The following is a 21,728-nucleotide window of genomic DNA, read 5'->3' on the forward strand; positions in this document are numbered from 1 at the left end:
CTCCCACAGCCTTGCAGTGGGCAGGCCTGCCAGGGACACGGGGCTGGGGGTCCTGAGGAGAGACTTGCTTTAACCCTGCGCTGCTGGAGTTGGGGACCCTCCTAGGAACAGCCCCTCCTCCCCCAGAGCTTTGCTGCAAAGTTGAGAATTCTCTCTACTGTTGGCAGAAGGGGAGCGCTTGGGGAGGAAAATGTGGGGACAGCTCACCATCGCCCCATTTTCAAGGGGGCCTACAGAGGGTTAACAATCTGGCTTCTATAGGCCTAAGAGGTCTAGGTAGCTGTACCTTCAATGGAGGTGCTCCACCCCCTCAACCTTTTGCTTTAAAAAAGCCTTTCCTAACCACACAGCCTCCCTTTGACATGCAGTCCTGGGACCTCTACCCTGGCTCAGCCCCTCCTCACATCGGCTGTGTGTCCTGAGCCTCTCCAAGCCTCTTTCCTCTTATATAAGGGAGAATAATAAAAGTGCCTACCCCACAGGATTGTTTGTGGGCTCCACGAATGAATAGACATAAAGCTCCTGGAATAGTCAAGATGCAGATCAATCGCCTAGGTAAGTGTTGGCTGATGTCATGTCATGTTTATGTCTTCCCATCTAACTAGAATGCCCTTCCCCACAATGTGGCAATATCCGATGCTCATCAAGGCTTCCCTGCCCCCGCGACTCATGCCCGCCCCGGTTTGTCTGAGATCACGGATGCTCTGCACCTTGGAAGCTATGGACTCCATCCATCATTTGTAGAAGGATGACAAATAACACTATCAAGATTTGGCCGAATTAGTTACATAAAATGGCCTTTGGGAGACCTGCCTGAGTGGCTTCTATCTGGTGGTTTGGTGGGGAAGGGGCTGACAAGGGCCTGGGGCAGTGCATGGTGATGAGGAGCACAAGCTGGACAGCCTGATGGCCTGGGTCTGGGGTCCACATCCTTTATCAGCCAACTGTCTGACGTAGGGCTCGGAGCTGGCTATTCCTCACCTGGAACATGGGGGAACGATCACTCACTGTCCTCATAGTGCTGTTGGGAGGAGACATTTAGAGGATCCACATGAGACATTTCGCAAGTACTCTGTATTTGGTGGAACCTCAGACAATGTACTGGTAGCTAAGCATCAGTTTCCTCATCTGTAGACCTATAGATAAGGAAGTGGAGGCAAAACAAAACCAAAAAACCCCTAGCTTTCGAGTGAAGTGTTTGGCCTGGAGCCTGAACGATCCTACTTCCCTACTTCCCTTCCTCTCTTCCTGGGAGGAGAGAGAAACAAAGGTCTAGACGGGGATTTGGATCACTCCTAGGTTACTTTAGGCAAGTCACCCCACTCAGTTGGGCTAGAAGGGGAAGGGAAGAGAAGAGGAAGGAGAGTAGGAAGGATGGGAGGAAGGATAGAAGGAGGGGTGGGAGGAAGAAAGAAGGATATGAAAGAAGAAAAAGAGAAAGTAACATAACCCCCAGGGGTCAGCCAATGTGGGACTGTTGCAGGCTGAGCAAACCAACAGAGGCAATGGTGGAGGGTTGGGTGGGCCCCACTGTCATGTGCTAATAGCCGGCACCAACATCCATTCCATGTCCTTTCACTGGACCTTCTTAGTCTTCTCAGGGATAAGAATTTCAAATGTACTTGATGGAAATCTGCCACATTAAAATCCGGGCAAGAAGAACAAAATTAGAAGCCTCACACTTCCTCATCTTGAGATATCTTGCAAAGCAATGATACTCAAAACAATATGGTACTGGCATAAAAACAGACATCTAGACCAATGGAACCAGAGAGCCCAGAAACAAACCCTCCTGTGATGGTCAAATGATCTTCCCCAAGGATTCCATAGGGCTACATAATGGGGAAGGATGGTCTCTTCAACAAATGGGTTGGGCGAACTGGGCGTCCACGTGCAAAAAAAATTAAGTCAGATCCTTATCTCACACCTTATACAAAAATAAATTCAAAGTGGATTAAAGATCTAAGTGTAAGACTTGACACTACAGAACTACTAGTGGAAAATACAGGGGAGAAGCTTTACAACATTGGATTTGGCAAGGATTTCTTGAATATGGCACAAAAAAACACAGGCAAGGGACACCTGGGTGGTTCAGCAGTTGAGTGTCTGCCTTCAGTCCAGGACGTGATCCTGGAGTACCATGATCGAGTCCCACATCAGGCTCCGTGCGTGGAGCCTGCTTCTCCCTCTGCCTATGTCTCTGCGTCTCTCTCTCTCTGTCATAAATAAATAAATAAATAAATAAATAAATAAATAAATAAATAAAATCTTAAAATAAAAAAAAGCACAGGCAAGAAATACAAAAATAGACACGGGACTACACCAAACTAAAAACCTTCACGAAGCACAAAAAACAAAGTAGAAATGATCAATAGAGCAAAAAAGGCAACCGATAGAATGGGAGAAAATATTTGCAAACCCTATGTGTGATAAGGGGTTAAAATCTAGAATATATAAACTACTCTTGTAGCTCAATAGAAAAATAAATAAATAAACCAAGTAACCCAGTGTAAAAATGGGCAAAGACTTGAAAAGACATTTCTCAAAAAAAAAAAAAAAAAAAAAAAGCCCATACAAATGACCAGCAAGCACATGAAAAGATGCTCAACATCACTAAGCATCAGAGAAATGCAAATCAAAATCACAATGAAAAATTGCCTCACATGTGTTAGGATGGTCACTATGCAAAACAAAACACACAAACCAGAAAATAACAAGTATTGGCGAGGATGTGGAGAAATTGGAACTTTTGTGCACAATTGGTGTGTAAAGCGATGCAGCCACTATGGAAACCAGTATAGCAATTCCTCAAAAAATGTAAAAATAGAATTACCAGGTGATTCAGCAACTCCACTTCTTGCTACGTGTCTTAGTCCATTTGGGCTGCTATAACAAAATACCATAGATTGTGTGGCTTATGCATAACAGAAATTTATTTCTCATGGTTCTGGAGCCTGGGGGCTCAAGATCAGGGCGCCAGCATGGTCAAGTTCTGTTGAGGGCCCTCTGTTGAGGGCTGCCGACTGCTAATTTCTTGGATCCTCCCACAGCAAAGAGCAGAAAGCTAATTCTACTGACGTATTAATTCCACTAATTCATAAGGGCTCCACTGTCATGGCCTAATCACCACCCAAAGGCCCCATCTCCAGATACCATCCCTGTAGGATTAGGGTTTCAACATATGAATTTGGGAGGAGACAAACATTTAGTTCATATCAGTATATGTCCAAAAGAATTGAAAATAGTATCTCAATGAGACATTTGCATATTCATGCTTATTACTGCATTGTTCGCAAGAGCCAAGAAGAAGCAACCTATAGGTCTATAGAAGGACAAAACAAGGGATCCCCGGGTGGCTCAGCGGTTGGGTGTCTGCCTTCGATCCTAGAGTCCTGGGATCGAGTCCCACATCAGGCTCTCTGCATGGAGCCTGCTTCTCCCTCTGCCTGTTTCTCTGCCTCTCTCTTTGTCTCCCATGAGTAGATAAATAAAGTCTTTAAAAAAAAAAAAAAGGACAAAACAAAATGTCATATATACATACAATGGAATGTTATTCAGCCTTAAGAAAAGAAGGAAATCTTGTCTTACATTACAACCTGGATAAACCTCGAAGACATTGTGCTAAGTGAAATAAATCAGTTGAAAAAAGACAAATCCTAGGGTCTCCTGGGTGGCTTAGTTGGCTTAGCGTCTGCCTTCAGCCCAGGTCCTTCTCCCAGGGTCCTGGGATTGAGCCCCACATTGAGCTCCCTGCTCAGTGAGGAGTCTGCTTCTCCCTCTGCCCCTTCCCTGTTTGTGCGTTCTCTCTCTCAAATAAATAAAATCTTTAAAAAAAAAAAAAGGACAAATCCTGCATGAGTCTACTTTTATATGAAGTATCTAAAGTTATCAAACTCAGAAAGAGAAAGTAGAATGTGGTTTCCAGAGGCAGAAGGGAGGGGAACATTGGGAGTTGTTCAACAGGTATAGAGTTTCAGTTAGGCAAGATGAAAAAGTTCTAGAGACCTGTTGCACAATAAAATATATATAGTTAACACTACTATATTGGACACTTACAAATGGTTAAGATGGGGGCACCTGAGTGGCTCAGTCAGTTAAGTGTCAGACTCTTAATTTTGGCTCAGCTCATAATCTCAGGGTTGTAGGATTGAGGCCCACCTTGGCTCTGGGCTCAGCCAAGAGCCCAGACTCTGGGGAGTCTGCTTGGGGATTCTCTCCCTCTGTTTGCCCTTCCGTTCTCTCTCTCTCTAAACAGGCTGGTAGGAATCTTTCCTCAGACTCATGTGCAAGGAAAGAAGGGTTCATATACCTCATATGCAGAATTCCTACAAATGAAATGGAAATGGTAAACTGTAAAAAATGAGCAAACAGGAACGCCTGGGTGGCTCAGTAGTTGAGTGTCTGCCTCCAGCTTAGGGCATGATCCAGGGATCCTGGGATCAAGTCCCCCATCGGGTTCCTGCAGGGAGTCTGCTTCTCCCTCTGCTTAAGTCTCTGCCTCTCTCTGTGTTTCTCATGAATAAATAAATAAAATCTTAAAAAAGAAGAAAAGAAAAATGAGCAAACAGACTGGCAGTTACCAGAGGGAGGGGGCTAGTTGGGGGTGAAGAGTGAAGGGGGTCAAAAGGTAGAAACTTCTAGTTACAAGATAAATTCTGGGGATGTAAGGTACAGCCTGGTGACTATAGCGAGCAGTACTGTACACTTCAAAGTTGCTAAGAGAGTAGATCTTAAAAGTTCTCACAAGAAAGAGAATTTGTAACTATGTGGAGTGACAACTGTTAGCTAAACTAACTATAGTGATCACAAAATATATCTCAATTCATTATGTTGTAGGTAACATATATGTACATGTATATGTATATGTTGAAACATATACAATATGTCAATTGTATCTCAATAAAACTGGGAGGAAAAAAAGAAGAATGGGCAAAACCACTTATTGCTTTCTTTCCATATATGTACCCACTTTTCCTTAGGCTCAAACATAACCAAATATCTACCCTGGTTGAAGGTTTGGAAGCTTGCTCTTAACACACACACACACACACACACACACACACACACAAGCTTTATTTTTTAGCACAAAATGGGATCATAGTCTACATATTACTGCACAATTGCCTTGTTTTGCCCATCAATATCACAGACAATCCCACAAGTCACTGCATATAAAAAGAGCAAACACATTCCTTTTTTTTTTTTAATTCTGGTATAGTTCACAGTGTTATGTTATTTTCAGGTGATAATATAGTAATTCACCAATTCTATACATTATTCAGCGCTCATCATGGCAAGTGTACACTGAATCCCCATCACCTATTTCATCCCTCCACCCACTGCCCTCTCCTTGGTACCCATCCAGCGTTCTCTAGAGTTAAGTCTGTTTCTGTGTTTGTCTCTTTTTTCTTTGTTCATTTGGTTTTTTTCTTAGATTCCACATATGGATGAAATTATGTGGTATTTGTCTTTCTCTGGCGAACTTATTTTACTTAGCATTATACTCTACATCTATCCATGTTGTTGCGAATGGCAAGATTTCATTCTTTTGGATGGCTGAGTAATGTTCCGCTGTATCTATATACCACATCTTCTTTATCCATTCATCGGTTGATGGACGCTTGGGCTGCTTCCACATTTTGGCTATTGTAAATTATGCTGCAATAAACATAGGGGTGAATATATCTTTTTGAATTAGTGTTTTTCGTATTCTTTGGGTAAATACCCAAAGCCATTACCGGATCATATGATAATTCTTTTTTTTAATTGTTTGAGGAACCTCCATAATCTATTCCACAATAACCGCACCAGTTTGCATTCCCACCAATAGTGCACGAGCGTTCCTTTTTCTCCACATCCTCACCAACACTTCAACAAGCTCATTCTTAGCAGTGCACGGCAATTCCCCAGTTTGGATGTAACCAAATCTATCTACTTATGCCCCAGAGGCAGACACTGAGACTTTCACTATAAAGAACACTATAGTAAAAAATATTTTTTGTTATGGATAAAGTTCTGCGAGTGGGATTGGTGGGGCAAAGGGCATGCCCTTTTCTACTTCAACAGTGCTTAGTGAAAAATGGTATTTAGTTCATATTTTTATTTGCATTTCCCCAGCAAGTGGGAAGGTTGTGTATGTTTCTTATGTTTGCATTTCCTCATCTGTGAAGTGATGCTGTACATTTTTCTATCGCTTGACTTTTTCCAATTAATTTATAGGAATTCCACATGAGGGATCAAGAGGGATAAAAGACATGAAGCCTTGCCATGGAGTCTCTTGCCATGGAGACCTCTAAACCTCTTATTTGGTCTAATCTGTCTTTTCCTTCATGCTCATGAGTCCCTGGCTTCTTGAGAAGATTCTTTCTACCCCCAGCATTATACAAGATTTTTCCTAAAGCATTCATCTTCTATTTTTACTTCTGATTTTTTCATATTTATCCAGACAGATGCAATGTTCTTTTTTGCACTTATCCTGTACATCTTTCCTCATTAGTTTATTTTAATTATCTTACTCTTTTTACTTTTTTTAATTTATTTTTATTTTTTTAAAAGATTTTATCCAGTCATTCCTGAGAGACACAGAGAGGCAGAGAGAGAAGCAGGCTCCCTGCGGAGAGCCCCATGCAGGTCTGGATCCCAGGTCCCCAGGATCGAGCCCTAGGCTGAAGGCAGATGCTAAACTGCTGAGCCACCCAGGGATCCCTATCTTACTCTTTTTAAATATCACATCATATTCCACTGGAAGAGTCACTGGCTTATTTAGTCACTGTAGTATTTGGGGTGCTGAAATTATTTCCAGTTTCAAATACTATTTAATAACAATAATAGCGACCAAATATCAAGCGCTTATTACGTGCCAGGCACAGACATACACACGTTGTGCATATTACCTCATGTAATTCATGGCAGTTACGAGGTACCTTCTATTGAGTCTTTTATTCTCTTGCCAAGATTACACAGCTAGGAAATAGGTGGTGAAGCTAGGATTCTGATCTAATCCAACAGTGAAGGACTCAAAAATCCCAAGACCTTAACCAGCAGATACGTGTTCCTTAGTATTTGCAAATGTGTCTTGAAGTATCCCCAACTTTCGTTTCTGTAAGGATGGAGAAAGTAAAATAAACATTTTTTTAAATTTTCTTCCTCTACCCAAACCCTGTACTAGATGTGTCACAGGTTGTCTCCTGGAATTCTTAGAAAAGTCCTCTGACGGGTGGGATTCTCTACTTTCGAGACAGGAAAAGGGAAATTCGGTGAGGTTAAGACATTCACTGAAGGTTTTGGGTGACCATGGGGAGGGGGGGTTCAAACCCAGTTCCAAGCGACTTGTATGTTCCTATTTTGCACTTAGAAAGATATGCCTCCTAGCTTTACAAATAACACATTGATGAACCCATCGCTTTTTGTTTTGTTTTTTTTTTTCTTTTGCTGCTGCTGAACTGTTTCCTTGGGATACATTCCCAGAAAGAGATTACTGAGTCAAAGGGTATGAATACTTTTATGGCTTTCCATCTATACTGCCAAGTTGTTATTACAAAGGTCTGCACCCACATTCCCTGCACCATGAGGCGAGCTTCATGTTCTACAGCGTCAAATATTCAGGTGGGGAAACTGAGCTTCCAGCGGGGGGGGGGGGGGGGGTGCTGCTGCATTTAACACGTTGAGCCCTGAGTAGAAAAGCCTTTTAGAAAGATCTGTTAGATAAGGACTCTGGGGTCCCAGGACAGCCCTCCTGAGAGTGGGGTTAGAAGTTGGGCGCTTTTGTTTTTCCGCTTTGCTTTTGCATAGTGTGGTCTCTTTTTTTGAAAGCCTTTAAAACGTGACTGCAATGGGATTAAGCATAATTAGGCTTATCTTTTTTCAGGAAAGGCCAGATGTGACGAAAACCCTTTTCTGATGCGGTGCTCCTGGCCCCCGGGAGGGGGCAGCTCGGGGAGAGGCGTGTCGGGGAGGGGGCACGTGGAGGGGGGGGAGCTCGTGCGGAGGAGCCCGGCAGGGAGGGGAGGGGAGGGCAGAGGTGCGGGCGGAGGGCCCTGCAGCAGCCCCGGCGCCCGGGGCCCCAGCGCCTCGCGGGGGCGGCCGATAAGGCGGGAGCGGCCCGGCGGGAAGGGGCCCGGCCGGGGAGAGCAGATAAGGCCCAGCGCTCGGCCGCCGAGACTCGGAGACGCCGCGGCCGCGGGAGATAGAGACGCCCCGGGCGGGCGCGGCTCCCGGCTCCCGGCTCCCGGCTCCGGCTCGGCTCCCGCCCCGCAGCGCCGCCCCCTGGCGGGCCCTCCCCACCCGCACCCGCACCCCCACCCCCACCTACCCCCACCCCGGCGCTGGGCCCCCCAGACAGCAGCCTCCCCGGGGACAGCGCGGCTCTAAGCACCGTTAGGGACGCGCGCCCTGGGCGCCCCAGCCCGCCCTGCAGCAGCCCGCAGCTGTCCTTGCGCGCCTCGGGCCACCTGGCTGCGAGCACCTGGCCCCGGGTCCCCAACCCCGGGGCTCCACCCTGGCCTAACGCTGTCGCATGGGCAGGGGGCTTCCCCCCCCACCTCACCCCCCCCCACACACACACACACCACCACCTTGGAGGCTGACAAGGAAATCTCCACCAGTGACATTTGCATTCTGGCTTTTCGAATTCCTCAAATTCCCCACATAAAATTCAGTTGGCTGCCAGACAGCCAGGGAGGAGGAGGGCTGGGAGAGGCCGCCCAGGGGCAGCCAGGAGCCATAAACGGGTGGCTCTCCGGCAGTGGAGAAACAACTTTGGGAGTGCATGGAAACTTACACACACACACACACACACACACACACACACAGGGAACCTCCCTTAGACACCCCATTGCCAAAGTCAAACATCTCCAGACAAGAGCAAGCCGGCCCTGACTTCTCCACCTGGCATTCAAGGCCCTGCCCATCCTGGCACTGACCCTCCTGTACCTGCCAGGCCTCCAAAGCGCCCCTTCCACGGTGTACAGTGTGCCTGCCACAATGCCTCCCTCACCCTCTTGGCTCCTGGGCAGCCCTAAAACCTTCCTCTTCCTCCTCCACTTAACCCCACAATGAGGATTTAACTATTTGTGGTAACTTCATAAAGGATTACCAAGGGTTGGTTTGGTTTGGTTTTTTGCGTTTAGCTGCCTGAAGAACCGGGCCCAAAGTTTAAGTCCTCTGTGATATAGCTACCACTAATTTTCAGGCCCGCGGTGCGCCAGGCTCTTCCCTGCAATATCAGATCCTGTCATCAACCCCAAGAGATAGGAGAGATCACTCCCATTTTACAGATAATGAAAACTGAGCTTGGAGAGGTTCATTAACCTGTCCAGGGTCACAGAGCCAGAAATTGGCCTGGCCCAACTCCAGATTCAGGCAGTATGTGAGTAAAAGGTAATGGAGGAGGACACCTTGGGTTTTTTCCAGGCACTCAGTTGACCACTTGTGGGCAAGGCCCTCTCTTTCTCTGGGCCTCAGCCTCTCGGAGACAAATGGAGATGACTTCCCAGTTCCTGCTTCCCAGACTAGTTGGGAGGCTCTGCAGAGAGATGGATAAGGCTGGGCCGCTTGGCCAACCCCTCTTGCTGGGGGAAATTCTAGGTCACAGGTATGCTTCTTTCTCTCCCTGCCCCCCCGCCCCATTACAAACTCTGACTCATGGAAACTGAGTTATCTGTGCTCCCTGCAACCCAGGCAGGCCTCTCCTGAAAACAAATCTCCCATTTCCTTCTGGCAGGTGGGCATATGGGCAATCTGTGGGGCCCTGTGCTTCCACTCTCTGGGCACCCCCCAACCATCTGCCCTGTTCCTCCCCATCCCACTCGGGCTCATCCCACCCTGCTCTCTCTTCTTCGCCATTCAAACTTACTCAAGGAAAAGCCACTCCATCAGCCAGTTGCAGTATGAATGAGTTTAACTTATTAGCATGTGCTTCCCGAAATATGCATGTTATCAGCCTGGGATTCTGGACAGTTACTAATATGGGGTAATATGTGCCCCCCTTCCCCGCCAGGCAGGAAGCCTGGTCCTGCCCGGTGCTGCATCTGGAATTCCATATTTTTATATTTTTATTAGTTTTCTCCCCGGGCCCCACATCCTGAGCTAGGGAAAGGGTTTACACGAGCCTGCTAATGAACAGAGAACAGAAGCCTTATTTCATAAATAAAATCATAGATACACTGTATGAATAGAAATGTAGCATGCTCTTGGAGAGTGTTTAAACTTTAAAAATATTCCCCACCCCCACCCCCAGGGTCTGGGCAGGTGAGCCCCGAGGAGTTTTTCCATGGAAGACCTTGGGATGAGGGAGGGCTGGTTGTCCCTCAGGAGAAGGAATGTTCCTTGAGCTCTGAACTGAGAGCCCTTTTGCAGCATGGCCTCCAGGGCCTGGTGGCTCCCATGTACCCATTCCTGCCCCAGCTGGACCAGCCCTTCCCCACATGGGCTTCTTTACTGGATCTCTGGGCAAAGAGAAGAGTTAACATCAGCTGTCCCCAGGGTTAGTGGATGGGTGTTGTGGTGTGGTCAGGTGGGACTAGGAGACCTTGGGCAAATCATGGTCCTCTCTGGACTCTCCTCGAGCTGAGGAATGGAAGGTATGGGTGAGGCGAGTCCCGGGGTGTCCTGTACTGCAGTCCAACAATGAGGTTGCCCTGGGAGCTGAAGGCAGGCCCAGAGCTCACCTGTAGGTGGCTGGACTCAGGCGTGCAGACTTGAAGCCTCAGAGCACCTCAGATGTGGATGGCTGTTCATACCGCCCGAGACACATAACAACCTCTACCACTATACCAATCTCACAGATGGGGAAACCAAGCCTTGGCATTTGACCTGACGTCCAGACCCTTGAAGAAAGCTAGGAAGAAGTGACTCATACTTTTCTATACACGTAGAAAGTGAGGTCCAGAGAAATCCAGCAAGTGTCACAGTCCTGTGGCCTTGCTCAACCAAGGTAACAAACTCCTTGGAAGCACTAATTGTGAGCCAAGTGACCACGGCGGGTCTCTGCCCCTTGAGGTCTCAGTTTCCTTGGCTGCATCCAAGGCTAAATGGGATGGCAGTATGAACATCCTCGAATTACAGCGGCCACTCTAAGACAGACACTGGACAGAGGACAGGTCTCTTCCTTGAGAGCGCAGTGACCCGTGTAGGGCCATCTGGTGGCCAGGCCTCATCACTGCAGGACCTCCAGAGAGACCGGGTAGACTCAGGGTCTTCTGGTGGGATTTCCCAGGTTCTGGAGACAATCTGCAAGAATTATAAGCGCAGATCACGAGGCGGCCAGAGGAACTCAGAGGAAGCCCATTTGGTTGCTGAAGCAGCTTCCACTCCAGCCCTGCCACAGGGAAGGGCTCCTTCCTACCTGGCCTCCAGGGATCTGGAATGCTGGGTTGCTGCAGAAGCATCTCACATCCTATCCCAGAGATCCCTGTGCCCCAGAGATCCCTAGAAAACCCAGTCGTTGGTTGCAATAAATAGCAAAATACATACAAAGAGAAGAGGACAGGCCCAGAATTCAGTGCTCACTGTGGACAGCAAAGCCTAGCTTGCTGTGTGACAAATTACACACCGTCTCTGAGGCTGTTTCTTCTTTGGGAAAGGAGGGTTGTTGTGCAGGGTGAATGATGTAATGTGTGCAAGTTGCTTTGCACATGATAATGAGCTCTGCTTATTATTATTATCCCAGCAGATGTTTCCAGTTACTTCTCGTCCTCTCCACAGTGAGGGGCCCTCGTAGCACCGCTTCACAGAGGGGGATGCGGGACTTGAACAGCTCGCCCTAGAATACACTTAGTAAGTGGTCGGTCAGGAATTCAAGCACTGACTGTTTCAGGAAACGAACACACTGAAGGCCCAGGGGCCAGAGAGGGGTGATGCTGGAAGCCTACTTTTAGATGATTCTGGGGGAAAAAAAAATATGAGAGATAGAGTGTAGAAGGCAAAGGGGATAGAATATAAGCAATTGATGAATCTGGTCACAGGTTACGCAGGGGTTCTCTGTTTTACTTTTTTTTCTTTTTTTTTGCAACTTTTCCATAAATTCGAAATTATATTCAAAATATGTCTTAAGGCCCAGCTGTTTCAAAATTCTACCTAGCTTCGTCCACCATACTCCAGGGGGGGGCAGATGAAAACCCAGGCCTTGCAGAGTTCCCTTGCTCCAGACCAACCAGTGGCCTAATTTCCAAGTCCTCTGGTGGAAAACGTGACTGCTGCCCACAGCCCGGCAATGCCTCTGCCCGGCAGCACCCAGGTGCCCCAGGCCTCCTCAGGGCCTCTCCTCAACCTCCCCGTTTGCCAAGCTCCCCAGGGCCCGGCCAGGCTATGGTGCGAGGCTGAGGTGGGGTTTATTTTTAAGTTCCCGCCGATTATGAATCATTAGAGGAACTGCCCACAGACTGGAGACAAAAGTCTGGGGCCGCCTGGCCAGGAGGAAACACTCTTTACATTCGACTTTCCCCTTGGCACAGGCCTCCCCACGCCTGGCCTGGCCAGGCTTTGCCAGCCTCTTCTGTTCTCAGAGGCAGAAGCGCATTTGCCGCCAAGTCCCGCCGGCCTGTCCGCCTTGCTCTGTAAACAGGACCCGGGGCTGGCGGGCAGGGCCCCGCACTGGAAATGAGCCTGCCTTCCGTAGCCTGGCCACTTCCTCCTCACATCCGGAGACTCCTCAGAGTTCAGAGGAGGGCTGGTGGCAGGAGTGAGGAGAAGCTGGGGTTGTGATCTTCATCGGTCTTAAGGAAGAACCAATGGACAAATGCAGGAGCAGAGGACTCTTAAGCAGCCGTCAAAGCCCTGCAAAGAAGACCCACCCCGGGTCTGCCGCCAATTGCAGTTCATAGCCTACATTCAGTCAACGTAGACTGAGCACCTACTGGGTACCAAGTGCTGTGCTAGGTGCCTGTGAGGCAGGGCTGCATGGAGAGATCCCATTCATAGTATCATTAATTTTTTTCACTCAACTGTAAGCTTCTTAAGGACAGCGTTAATGTCTGATCCACCATTTCCCCGATCCTACAAAGTACCTAGCAAGGTACCTGCTCATAGTAAAAGCTCAGAAAGTTTCTGTTGCATTGGCCTGGATTAAACTAGAGTAGGGAAACAAGAAGGAGCCCAGAGTCTGGCTTACTCTCCTTTCTGGGCATCTGTCTCCTGGGAGCTAAGTTCCTTCTTGGAGCAGCCTGGTTTCCCTTTGGGAATATCTGAGCCAGGTTTTCTATCCGAGCAACTAATAATGCAAGTGATTTGATCTGAGGAGGTGCTAGAGACTCTCTCCCCATTTTCACCGTGAGCGTCTGCCCCGTGGCTCTGAGATGTCACCAACCTTGTGGCATTCCTCTGGGTGGAACATGACCGTCTCTATAGTGAGTATGAACCTCCCCTCTGCCGAGTAACACCTGCAGCCATGCGAAAGGAGTCCATTCTGGTGGTGGGCATTATTTTGTAAATGAGAAAAGTGCAGGTCCCAGAGAAGTGACATACTTGATCAAGGCTGGTATGAGAGAGAGTCGGGTTTTGAGCTCAGCTGTCTGTAGCCAGTGTCCCAATTCTTTACACAGAGTTGAGCTGCCTCCCCTTTATCTGATACCATCTCCAAGCTGCATCTCCTCAGAGGGAGGGAGGAATGGAAGTCAACTGGAAAAGCTTGCTGCCAACGCTTCCCAGCTGTGCCCAGTACAATCTTCTCGTCACCCCATTTAGCAATATTCCCACTTAACAGAAGGCAAACTTGAAGCTTTGAAGAGGTTGTGACCCTTAGCAGGTCCCCAGCACTATCCCCACAGCCTAAGGTTGGTGTGGTTCCATGGAAAAGGCAGCCTGTCGGCCCAGGCGAGGCTGTGGGAACTGCAGCCACAGGGTTTTAGGGTTGATGGAGGGCACCGGAGAGAGGCAAACATCTGAAGGGTGTTTTATTCCAATAGCTTCTATTTCCACCTGCCTCAAAGCCTTTGCAGGAGCTCCACACAGCTGTAAAAAGTAAAGCCTTCCACTTTTCTCTGATCTGAATCTGCCCCCTCCACTGCTTGGTTCTGGAAGCCTCCACGGAAGAGTCAGAGACTTAAATCCCATACACTCATTAGCACAATCTGTCCAAGGGCCATTTTCCTCATCTGTTCATCTGCAGAACAGAGTCAATATCAGCAACTCACAAAGCTGTCTTTGGGATGAAATGAGTTAAGACGTGGTATCTTCATGAAGCAACGTGTGAACAAAGACGTGGTCATCATGGTGACCCACACTGGTCTCATTATTTCACATAGGATGGTCCTCCCTCACCCCCAACATCCTCTGGTACCTGAAAGAGGACAGGAAGGGTGACACGGTGCTGTGCCCTGCGCTTCAGCCGTACCTTCCTCTCCTCTTCCTCCCCAACTGGCCCTGCCCAGTACGCCTAGCAAAGGGCATACACTCTATCAAATCTTGCCGATGGTCTGGTTAGACCTGAGACAGAGAAATGGGCTCAGGCCTTCTCCAGGTCCCATGTGGCCAGAGAGTTCTGGGAGGCGGCACCCCCTGAGCACAGCCCAGCTTGCTCCAAGAAGGAACATAGCTCCCAGGAAACAGAATGTCCAGGCAGGGTGGAGACAGGCTCAGGTGAGAGACCTTGCTCCAGGTCACACAGTCCATGCAAGCCTGGGCCAGGACTCAGACCTGGGTCTTTCCTCACCATGAAGACCTTAGACCAGCATAACGGAGCCCCTGGCCTCAGTTTGAAACAACCTACTAGTCTAGTGGCTTTGGGCAAGTCACTTAGCCTCGCTGAGGCTCAGTTCTCTCATCTATCAAATGGAGCTCACAGGGTCTCATTCATAGGATTGCTAAGAATGAAGAATTGAGTGGGTAGAAAATGGATTCCCAAATGCCTGCCCTCTGGCTGAGGCAAGAGGCTCCAAGTGTGTCTCTGTAAGTGAGGGTGATGACACCCTATTGACTGTCGGGGGATGCAGACCCCCAGTGCAGCAGGTTGCAGCAGGTTGGCATGACTGGGGCCAAATCCACGTTCACAGGCCATCCCCCATCCCACCTCTCAGAGGCTAACCCACTCTAGGGACTCTTCCCAGCAGTGCTGACCTCAACTGTCCCAACCGAAAGAGCACACAAGGAGATTGGCTCCAGGTGCCAGGGACTGGCTAGAAGAAGGCAAGCCCGTTAGTCACCACGCTCCAGAGTGTCTCTTGTGAGCTGCTTCCTGGCATGGTGCCCGCGCAAAGTGGGTGCTCAGTAAACATTGCTGAATGAATGGGTGTTGTTTAAATGCTGAGAGGTCTGCACTACCGCCCGTTTGCGGTCCCAGGGGACCACGGGATGGCCTGTTTGGAATGGGGGGCTGTCCCCGAATGTCTGAGGGGTGAGGTCACTGGGTCTGTGTGCACTGCTTACAGGAAGCGCGCTAGCTCAAGAACGCCTGATGCCAGCCAACAGACATTTCCTGGCTGGCAACGGTCCCCTGCCTCCCCTTCTTCCTCCTCCCCTCGTGCCCCCAGGCCTGCCCTCCCCCCCCCCAGCAGGCTGCTCTCCTCACATCAGGTCCCACCCCGGTATTGGAAGGCCTGCAGCTCCCCAGACATCCTCGCCTCCCTCCCCACCTCCTGAGGACCCAGGACCACCTTATCCACAGCAGAGGCCACAGCAAACACAAAGCCACTCTCCTCCCCAAGGCCATGTCATCCCTTACAGGTTTCTGGGACCCTGCTGCGAGGGGCTCCCCAACCTGATCCCTTCCACCTTCCACATTAGTCTGATCCAGCCTGAGCCTGGTTCTGGGGGGACCCCTTCGATGGCCCCTTGGGTCATTCCATGACAGGTATTCGTGCATCAGAAACAAGGCACATCTGGCAGGTCTCTCGGTGTGACCAACAGGGGGAGAAACTGAGGCCCAAAGAGGTTAAAGTGGTTTCCTGGGGTTGCACAGTAGTCTACACTGGGAACTCCTGCCCAGACCTGGGACACGTTCCTGCTTCTCTAATCTTGGGGCAAAACCCCTGCTCTGGGCTACTCTGTCCTCCTCTGAAAAATGAGCAAGAAAGGCAAGACACACAGAGAGACAAGTCTTCTGCCCTTCGCACCTGCTGACTAGCAGTCTGCCCCCTGCCCAGCCCATGCCTGCTCCTGTGTGAGATGCAACAGTCCCTCCCGTGCTCTCCCCCGTGCTTTTTCTGCTTCAGCCCCAGAGACCTAGATTTTAGCTCGGGAGGATTAATAATGCCTCACTTGCATAAACCAGTGCCATTTAAAAAATCACTTTAGCACACAATACTCTAACTTTCCCTTTAACATCCCATTTGACAGATGAGTAAACTGAGGTGCAGAGGAGCTGTCCCTGCCACTGGCCAGAAACAGAGCTGGGATTTGAACCCAGGCCTGTGTCTGATTCATCCTCCCTGCTCCTCCGGCAGGGGCGCCGAGACAGGCATAGATCAGATGCCCGGGAAGCCTGTATGGGCACATGTCTGCCCTTCTGGGGTCTGCTGTCCTCATTTAAATGGGGGTCTCGTGGAGGTGATGCATTGGACTTTGGGACTCACAGCACATCAGGAGGCATTTCTGCCTTCCCATGTTCCCTGGTGATCCCCAGAGCTAGGGACCAATTCTCCCAGTTTCCCCAACTATACAATAGGAATCACAACCATGCCCATGTCTTAGGGGTGGTTGAGGAACTCCGGGTGCCAAGTCACCTCCCTCCAGCAGGGCCTTGCCAGGCTCTGGGGGTTAAGAGTAGGAGCTGGGCCCGAGCCACCGTGGCCGGTGGGAGCCCAGCTCCGTCTCCCGGCCTCAACACAACTCCCATCAAAGCCGAGCCACTCGCCCTGCCCGCCAACCCAAACCTGGCTGGCCGGAGGGGCTGCAGCCAAGGAAAAGGTGGGGCAGAGATGTTTGCTCTCCAGCGCTCAGCGATTGTGCTGGAATGACCGCGGTGGCCAGCAGAGTCAAAGGGGACTCTGTTCTCAGAGGCCAGGAACCCCCCCAGGGTACACAGAGCTGCTGGCTCCAGGCCTGGCGCTGGCCTCCACACTTCACACACGTGGCCCCCTTTAATCCTTACGACAACCTGCCAAAGTGGTTGGACTATCTGCCTGGAACCGACAAGCAAACTGAGGTGCACGGGCACTCACGGGGGGCAAACCAGGTCTGCCTGCCTCACTAAGCACTATGCGTGGCTCCAGGACCAAGAGCTGCCTGTAACCTGTTTCCTGGGAAGCCCTCACTGGGGGCTAGGTTGGATCATACAATCATCTGTGCCAGGTTAGCTGCTGTGCTTGAGTGCGTTTGACCCAAAACAGAATAGCTTGGAGAAGGAGGCATCACCAGCCTCACTGTACAGCTGAGGAAACTGAGGCTCACCCAAGATCCACTTCAAACATCCATGGCCCAGGGGACTCCTTGGTAGCTGAGCTGGACCCCGGCACTCCCCTCTTCCTTCTGTGTTAGAAAGAGAGCAGGGCAGCCCAGGTGGCTCAGCGGTTTAGCGCCTGCCTTCAGTCCAGGTGTGATCCTGGAGACCCCGGATCGAGTCCCACATCAGGCTCTCCGCATGGAGCCTGCTTCTTCCTCTGCCTGTGTCTCTGCCTCTCTCTATATCTCTCATGAATAAATAAATTAATTAATTAATTCTAAAAGAAAAGAAAGCAGAAGCATGTACCACCATCATCCTCTTGACTCCCAAATTCTGCCCCTATGTGCATGGCCTCTAAGGCAAAGTGCAGTTGCATCAGGACTCCTCATCCTTTTTGGGGGGGTCTAGGATAACCTGTCCCTCTTTCCCTGGCAAGATCATAAGTATACAGCTTGATGAATTATCAGAAAGCAAATATAATAGTGTAAGCTCTGAAGCCCTGCATTCGAAGATAAGTGTGTTTACCCAAGCAGCACAGAAGCAGTGGAAGCCAGACTGGGGGATCAATTGCAACTGCATTTCTAAAGAGGTGCCCAGGGATGCAGGTGCTGCCAACCTCCTCCTGTCAGTGTGGTCCTGAACCTGCAGCATCAGCATCTCCTGGAGCTGGCTGGAAATGCCCAGTCTCAGGCTCGCCCCAGATACAAGGAGCATCAGTCAGCTGGAAGCATTAAAAGCTATTGAGACCCCACCTCCCAGGGCTCCAATCTAATTGTCCTAGATGAGGGGGAGGTGCCCCAGATGTTGATATTCTCCACTGCTCCCTACGTGCTCCGGAGTCGTGGTGAATGTTGGGAAATTCTGCTGTGGAGTCAGATCAGAGTCGTAAAGGACCTGACCCTTCACCTCGTTTTACCTCCACCTTTTTTTTTTAAATGATTTTATTTATTTATTCATGAGAGACACACAGAGAGAAGCAGACACACAGGCAGAGGGAGAAACAGGCTCCCTGCAAGGAGCCTGATGTGGGACTTGATCCCGGATCCCAGGATCATGCCCTGAGCCGAAGGCAGTTGCTCAACCTCTGAGCCACCCAGGCGTCCCTTACCTCCACCTTTAAAAAAAAAAAAAAAAAAGTCTATTTATTTGAGAGACAGGGAGAGAGAGCAAGTGAGTGCGGGGAGAGAAAGGGAGAAACAGAGTCCTTGCTGAGCAGGGAGCCCAACACAGGGCTCGATCCCAGGACCCCGGGATCATGACCTGAGCAGAGGCTTAATTGACTGAGCCACCCAGGTGCCCCTCTACCTCCACCTTTAAGGAGAACAAGAAATAATTCCCAAATAATTCCCAGCAACCTGAGGGCACACTACGTGTGAACAGACTCATAAAAACGTTAAACCAGGAAGTGATCTGGGAAGGAAGTCTAGATTTTTCTCTATCACACCATGTGGTCTCTTGGCTGCCCCAGTTATCTGCAGACCCTCTGCACCCACTCACTTTTCAGCTGCAAATGGTAAAACACTTCCTCCCTTGAGTCTCAATGTGTGGGTTGAGGACCATCCCAGTCACTGGGGTTGTAGTATTAAAAACACAACTCAGCAAGAAACCAGGACTCCATAAAGAGAATTCTGATAACTGTTACTATGTAGATTTTGGAAATAAGACATAAATCAATAAAACACAAACAAATTGAGAAAAAAATGTTTACCAGTAATTAGAACAAGCCAAAGATTAATTTAACAATGACCTTCATATGTAAAGCACTTTTATAATCAATAAGAAACAGACAACTTGGCGCTGGGGAGTGCGGCCGCGGCGGCGGGAGCGCAGCACCGGCCTCTGCCCGCGCAGCCCGCCGCCCAGAGCCATGGCCGGGAGCAGCTCGCTGGAGGCGGTGCGGCGGAAGATCCGGAGCCTGCAGGAGCAGGAGGACGCGGCGGAGGAGCGCGGGCAGCCTGCAGCGCGAGCTGGACTACGAGAGGAAGCTGAGGGAGACCGCTGAAGCCGATGTAGCTTCTCGGAACAGACGCATCCAGCTGGTTGAGGAAGAGTTGGATCCTACCCAGGAGCGACTGGCAACAGCTTTGCAGAAGCTGGAGGAGGCTGAGAAGGCCCGGGACGAGAGCGAGAGAGGCATGAAAGTCATTGAAAGCCGAGTCCAAAAGGATGAGGAGAAAATGGAAATTCAGGAGATCCAACTGAAAGAGGCCAAGCACATTGCTGAAGATGCCCACCGCAAGTATGAAGAGGTGGCCCGTAAGCTGGTCATCATTGAGAGTGACCTGGAACGGGCAGAAGAACTCTCAGAAAGCCAAGTTCGACAGCTGGAAGAACAATTAAGAATAATGGATCAGACCTTGAAAGCATTAATGGCTGCAGAGGATAAGTACTCGCAGAAGGAAGACAAATATGAGGAAGAGATCAAGGTTCTTTCTGACAAGCTGAAGGAGGCCGAGACTCGGGCTGAGTTTGCGGAGAGGTCAGTAACTAAATTGGAGAAAAGCATTGATGACTTAGAAGAGAAAGTGGCTCATGCCAAAGAAGAAAACCTTAGTATGCATCAGATGCTGGATCAGACTTTACTGGAGTTAAACAACATGTGAAAACCTCCTTAGCTGCAACCACATTCTTTCATGTTGTTTTGTTGTTTTGTTTTGTTTTGTTTTGTTTTGTTTTGTAACACCATGCTTACCATGAACCCCCCGCCCTTAGACGCATTTTTATTTACTTTTACACTGTCACAGAAAACATCCACGAGATACCAGCTAGATCAGGGGATGGGGAAAACACATACACACACACACACACACACACACACACACAAAGGCAAGCCCGTGGCAGGGCCGTAATGACTTAAATGTGCCATTTCCCAGGTTGACGTTGCCACACTTCATAGACAGTTTTGCAACACCGCGTACTCCGCCAGTCTAGCGATCCTCACTAAAGCAGAAAGATTTCCATTCAAAGTGCCAACGATGTATTCAACAGGCAGATTAATGTTGAAAATGCAATCAGGTGTGGTTTGGTGCTACTTTAAACAAAAAGTCCCACTGTGGTCTTTCGTTCAATATTGTTCAATTTAGAATTCTGTCCAACACTAATTTATTTTGTCTTGAGTTTTACTACAAGATGAGACTGTGGGTCCTGTATGCCCGAATTCACTAAAGCCAAGAGTTTGTAAGGCACGCTGCTCCTGTAAGACTTCTAGCCTCCTCATTGGCACATTTGCAGCTCATTACAACTTATAGGATAGCATTCGATGTGGATTTCCACTCTCCATTTCTCTGTTAAAGTGAAAGATTTAGGCACTATGTACAATTGGTAAAGAAGAAACATTTTCATAAGAGTTATAACTATATGTAAACATTGTATAATGGTATGGAATAAAATGCACATTGTAGGACATTTTCTAAAAAAAAAAAAAAGAAACAGACAACTTAAAAGTGGGACAATGGATATCAGAAAAAGTATAAAGAAAAAAAAAGAAAAAGTATAAAGGCCCATAAATATAAGCAGCATGCTCTACTCCACTTCCAGTTGAAGAAATGCAAATTAAAACACTAAGATACAACCCTCACCTATCAGGTAAAGATTCACAAGATGGCCTGATCATGGTGGTGAATTAGCAACTGCACATTGCGAACATATAAATAGACAAAAATTTGATTTTGACAGTTTGGTGACATCTATGAATGTTTTATTTCTTTTTAAAAAATATTTTATTTTACTTTTTAAGATTTTATCTATTTATTCCTGAGAGAGACACACAGAGAGGCAGAGACAGACAGAGGGAGAAGCAGGCTCCCTGCAGGGAGCCTGATGTGGGTGGGACTTGATCCCAGGACCCCAGGATCATGACCTGAGCCAAAGGCAGCTGCTCAACCACTGAGCCACCCAGGTGCCCCAAAGATATTATTTTTAAGTAATCTCCACACCCAATGTGGGACTCGAACTCACAACCCCAATATCAAGAGTTGCACGTTTCACTGGCTGAGCCAGGCAGGCTATCCTCTATGAATATTTTAAATTTATATATTCTTGGACTCAGTAATTCCTCTTCTAGAAATTTGCCTTGCAGATAAATTCATATAAGTGCACAAAGATTAGGCACAAAGTGTCATATCAACACTTTTTGCAATAATGGAAAACTGGAAATAACCCAAATGTCCACTAATGCGGTCATGCAAACAACAGGAGAGACTCTCATGTTCTGACATGAAGGGTATTTATATGTTGCAGAACGATATGTAGATTATGATTTTATTTGTACAAGAAATCATACAAATGGGTGTGTGTTCATATGTGCATGGAAACGTCTAGCATGATACACTAAACCATTCCTATTAGATAGAGGGAAGATAGTTTTCATTTTTTAAAAAATCTCATCTAATTCTGCAATGTTCACCCAAAGCAC

The 21,728-nt window shown here is 48.6% G+C and overlaps 1 protein-coding gene and 1 pseudogene across 1 annotated transcript; both read left to right on the top strand.

The window, feature by feature from the left end:
- The first annotated feature begins 7,508 nt into the window (after positions 1-7,508).
- LOC121476238 (translation initiation factor IF-2-like) lies at positions 7,509-8,545 on the top strand. The gene is made up of 2 exons (XM_041729975.1): positions 7,509-7,605; positions 7,868-8,545. The coding sequence occupies exons 1-2, from the start codon at positions 7,581-7,583 to the stop codon at positions 8,368-8,370; spliced, it is 528 nt and encodes a 175-aa protein (XP_041585909.1). The 5' UTR covers positions 7,509-7,580; the 3' UTR covers positions 8,371-8,545.
- A 10,636-nt stretch (positions 8,546-19,181) lies between these two features.
- Positions 19,182-20,133, top strand: LOC121476232 (annotated as a pseudogene).
- Positions 20,134-21,728: the final 1,595 nt, after the last annotated feature.

The sequence above is a fragment of the Vulpes lagopus genome, chromosome 2 (assembly GCF_018345385.1).
Source record: "Vulpes lagopus strain Blue_001 chromosome 2, ASM1834538v1, whole genome shotgun sequence".
NCBI lineage: Eukaryota > Metazoa > Chordata > Mammalia > Carnivora > Canidae > Vulpes > Vulpes lagopus.

Excerpts from the sequence above, each read along its gene's own strand:
- LOC121476238 (XM_041729975.1), top strand. The coding sequence starts at position 7,581 with ATGTTCTACAGCGTCAAATATTCAG. Across the intron at positions 7,606-7,867 it reads CTACAGCGTCAAATATTCAG|GAAAGGCCAGATGTGACGAA; the intron begins GTGGGGAAACTG and ends ATCTTTTTTCAG.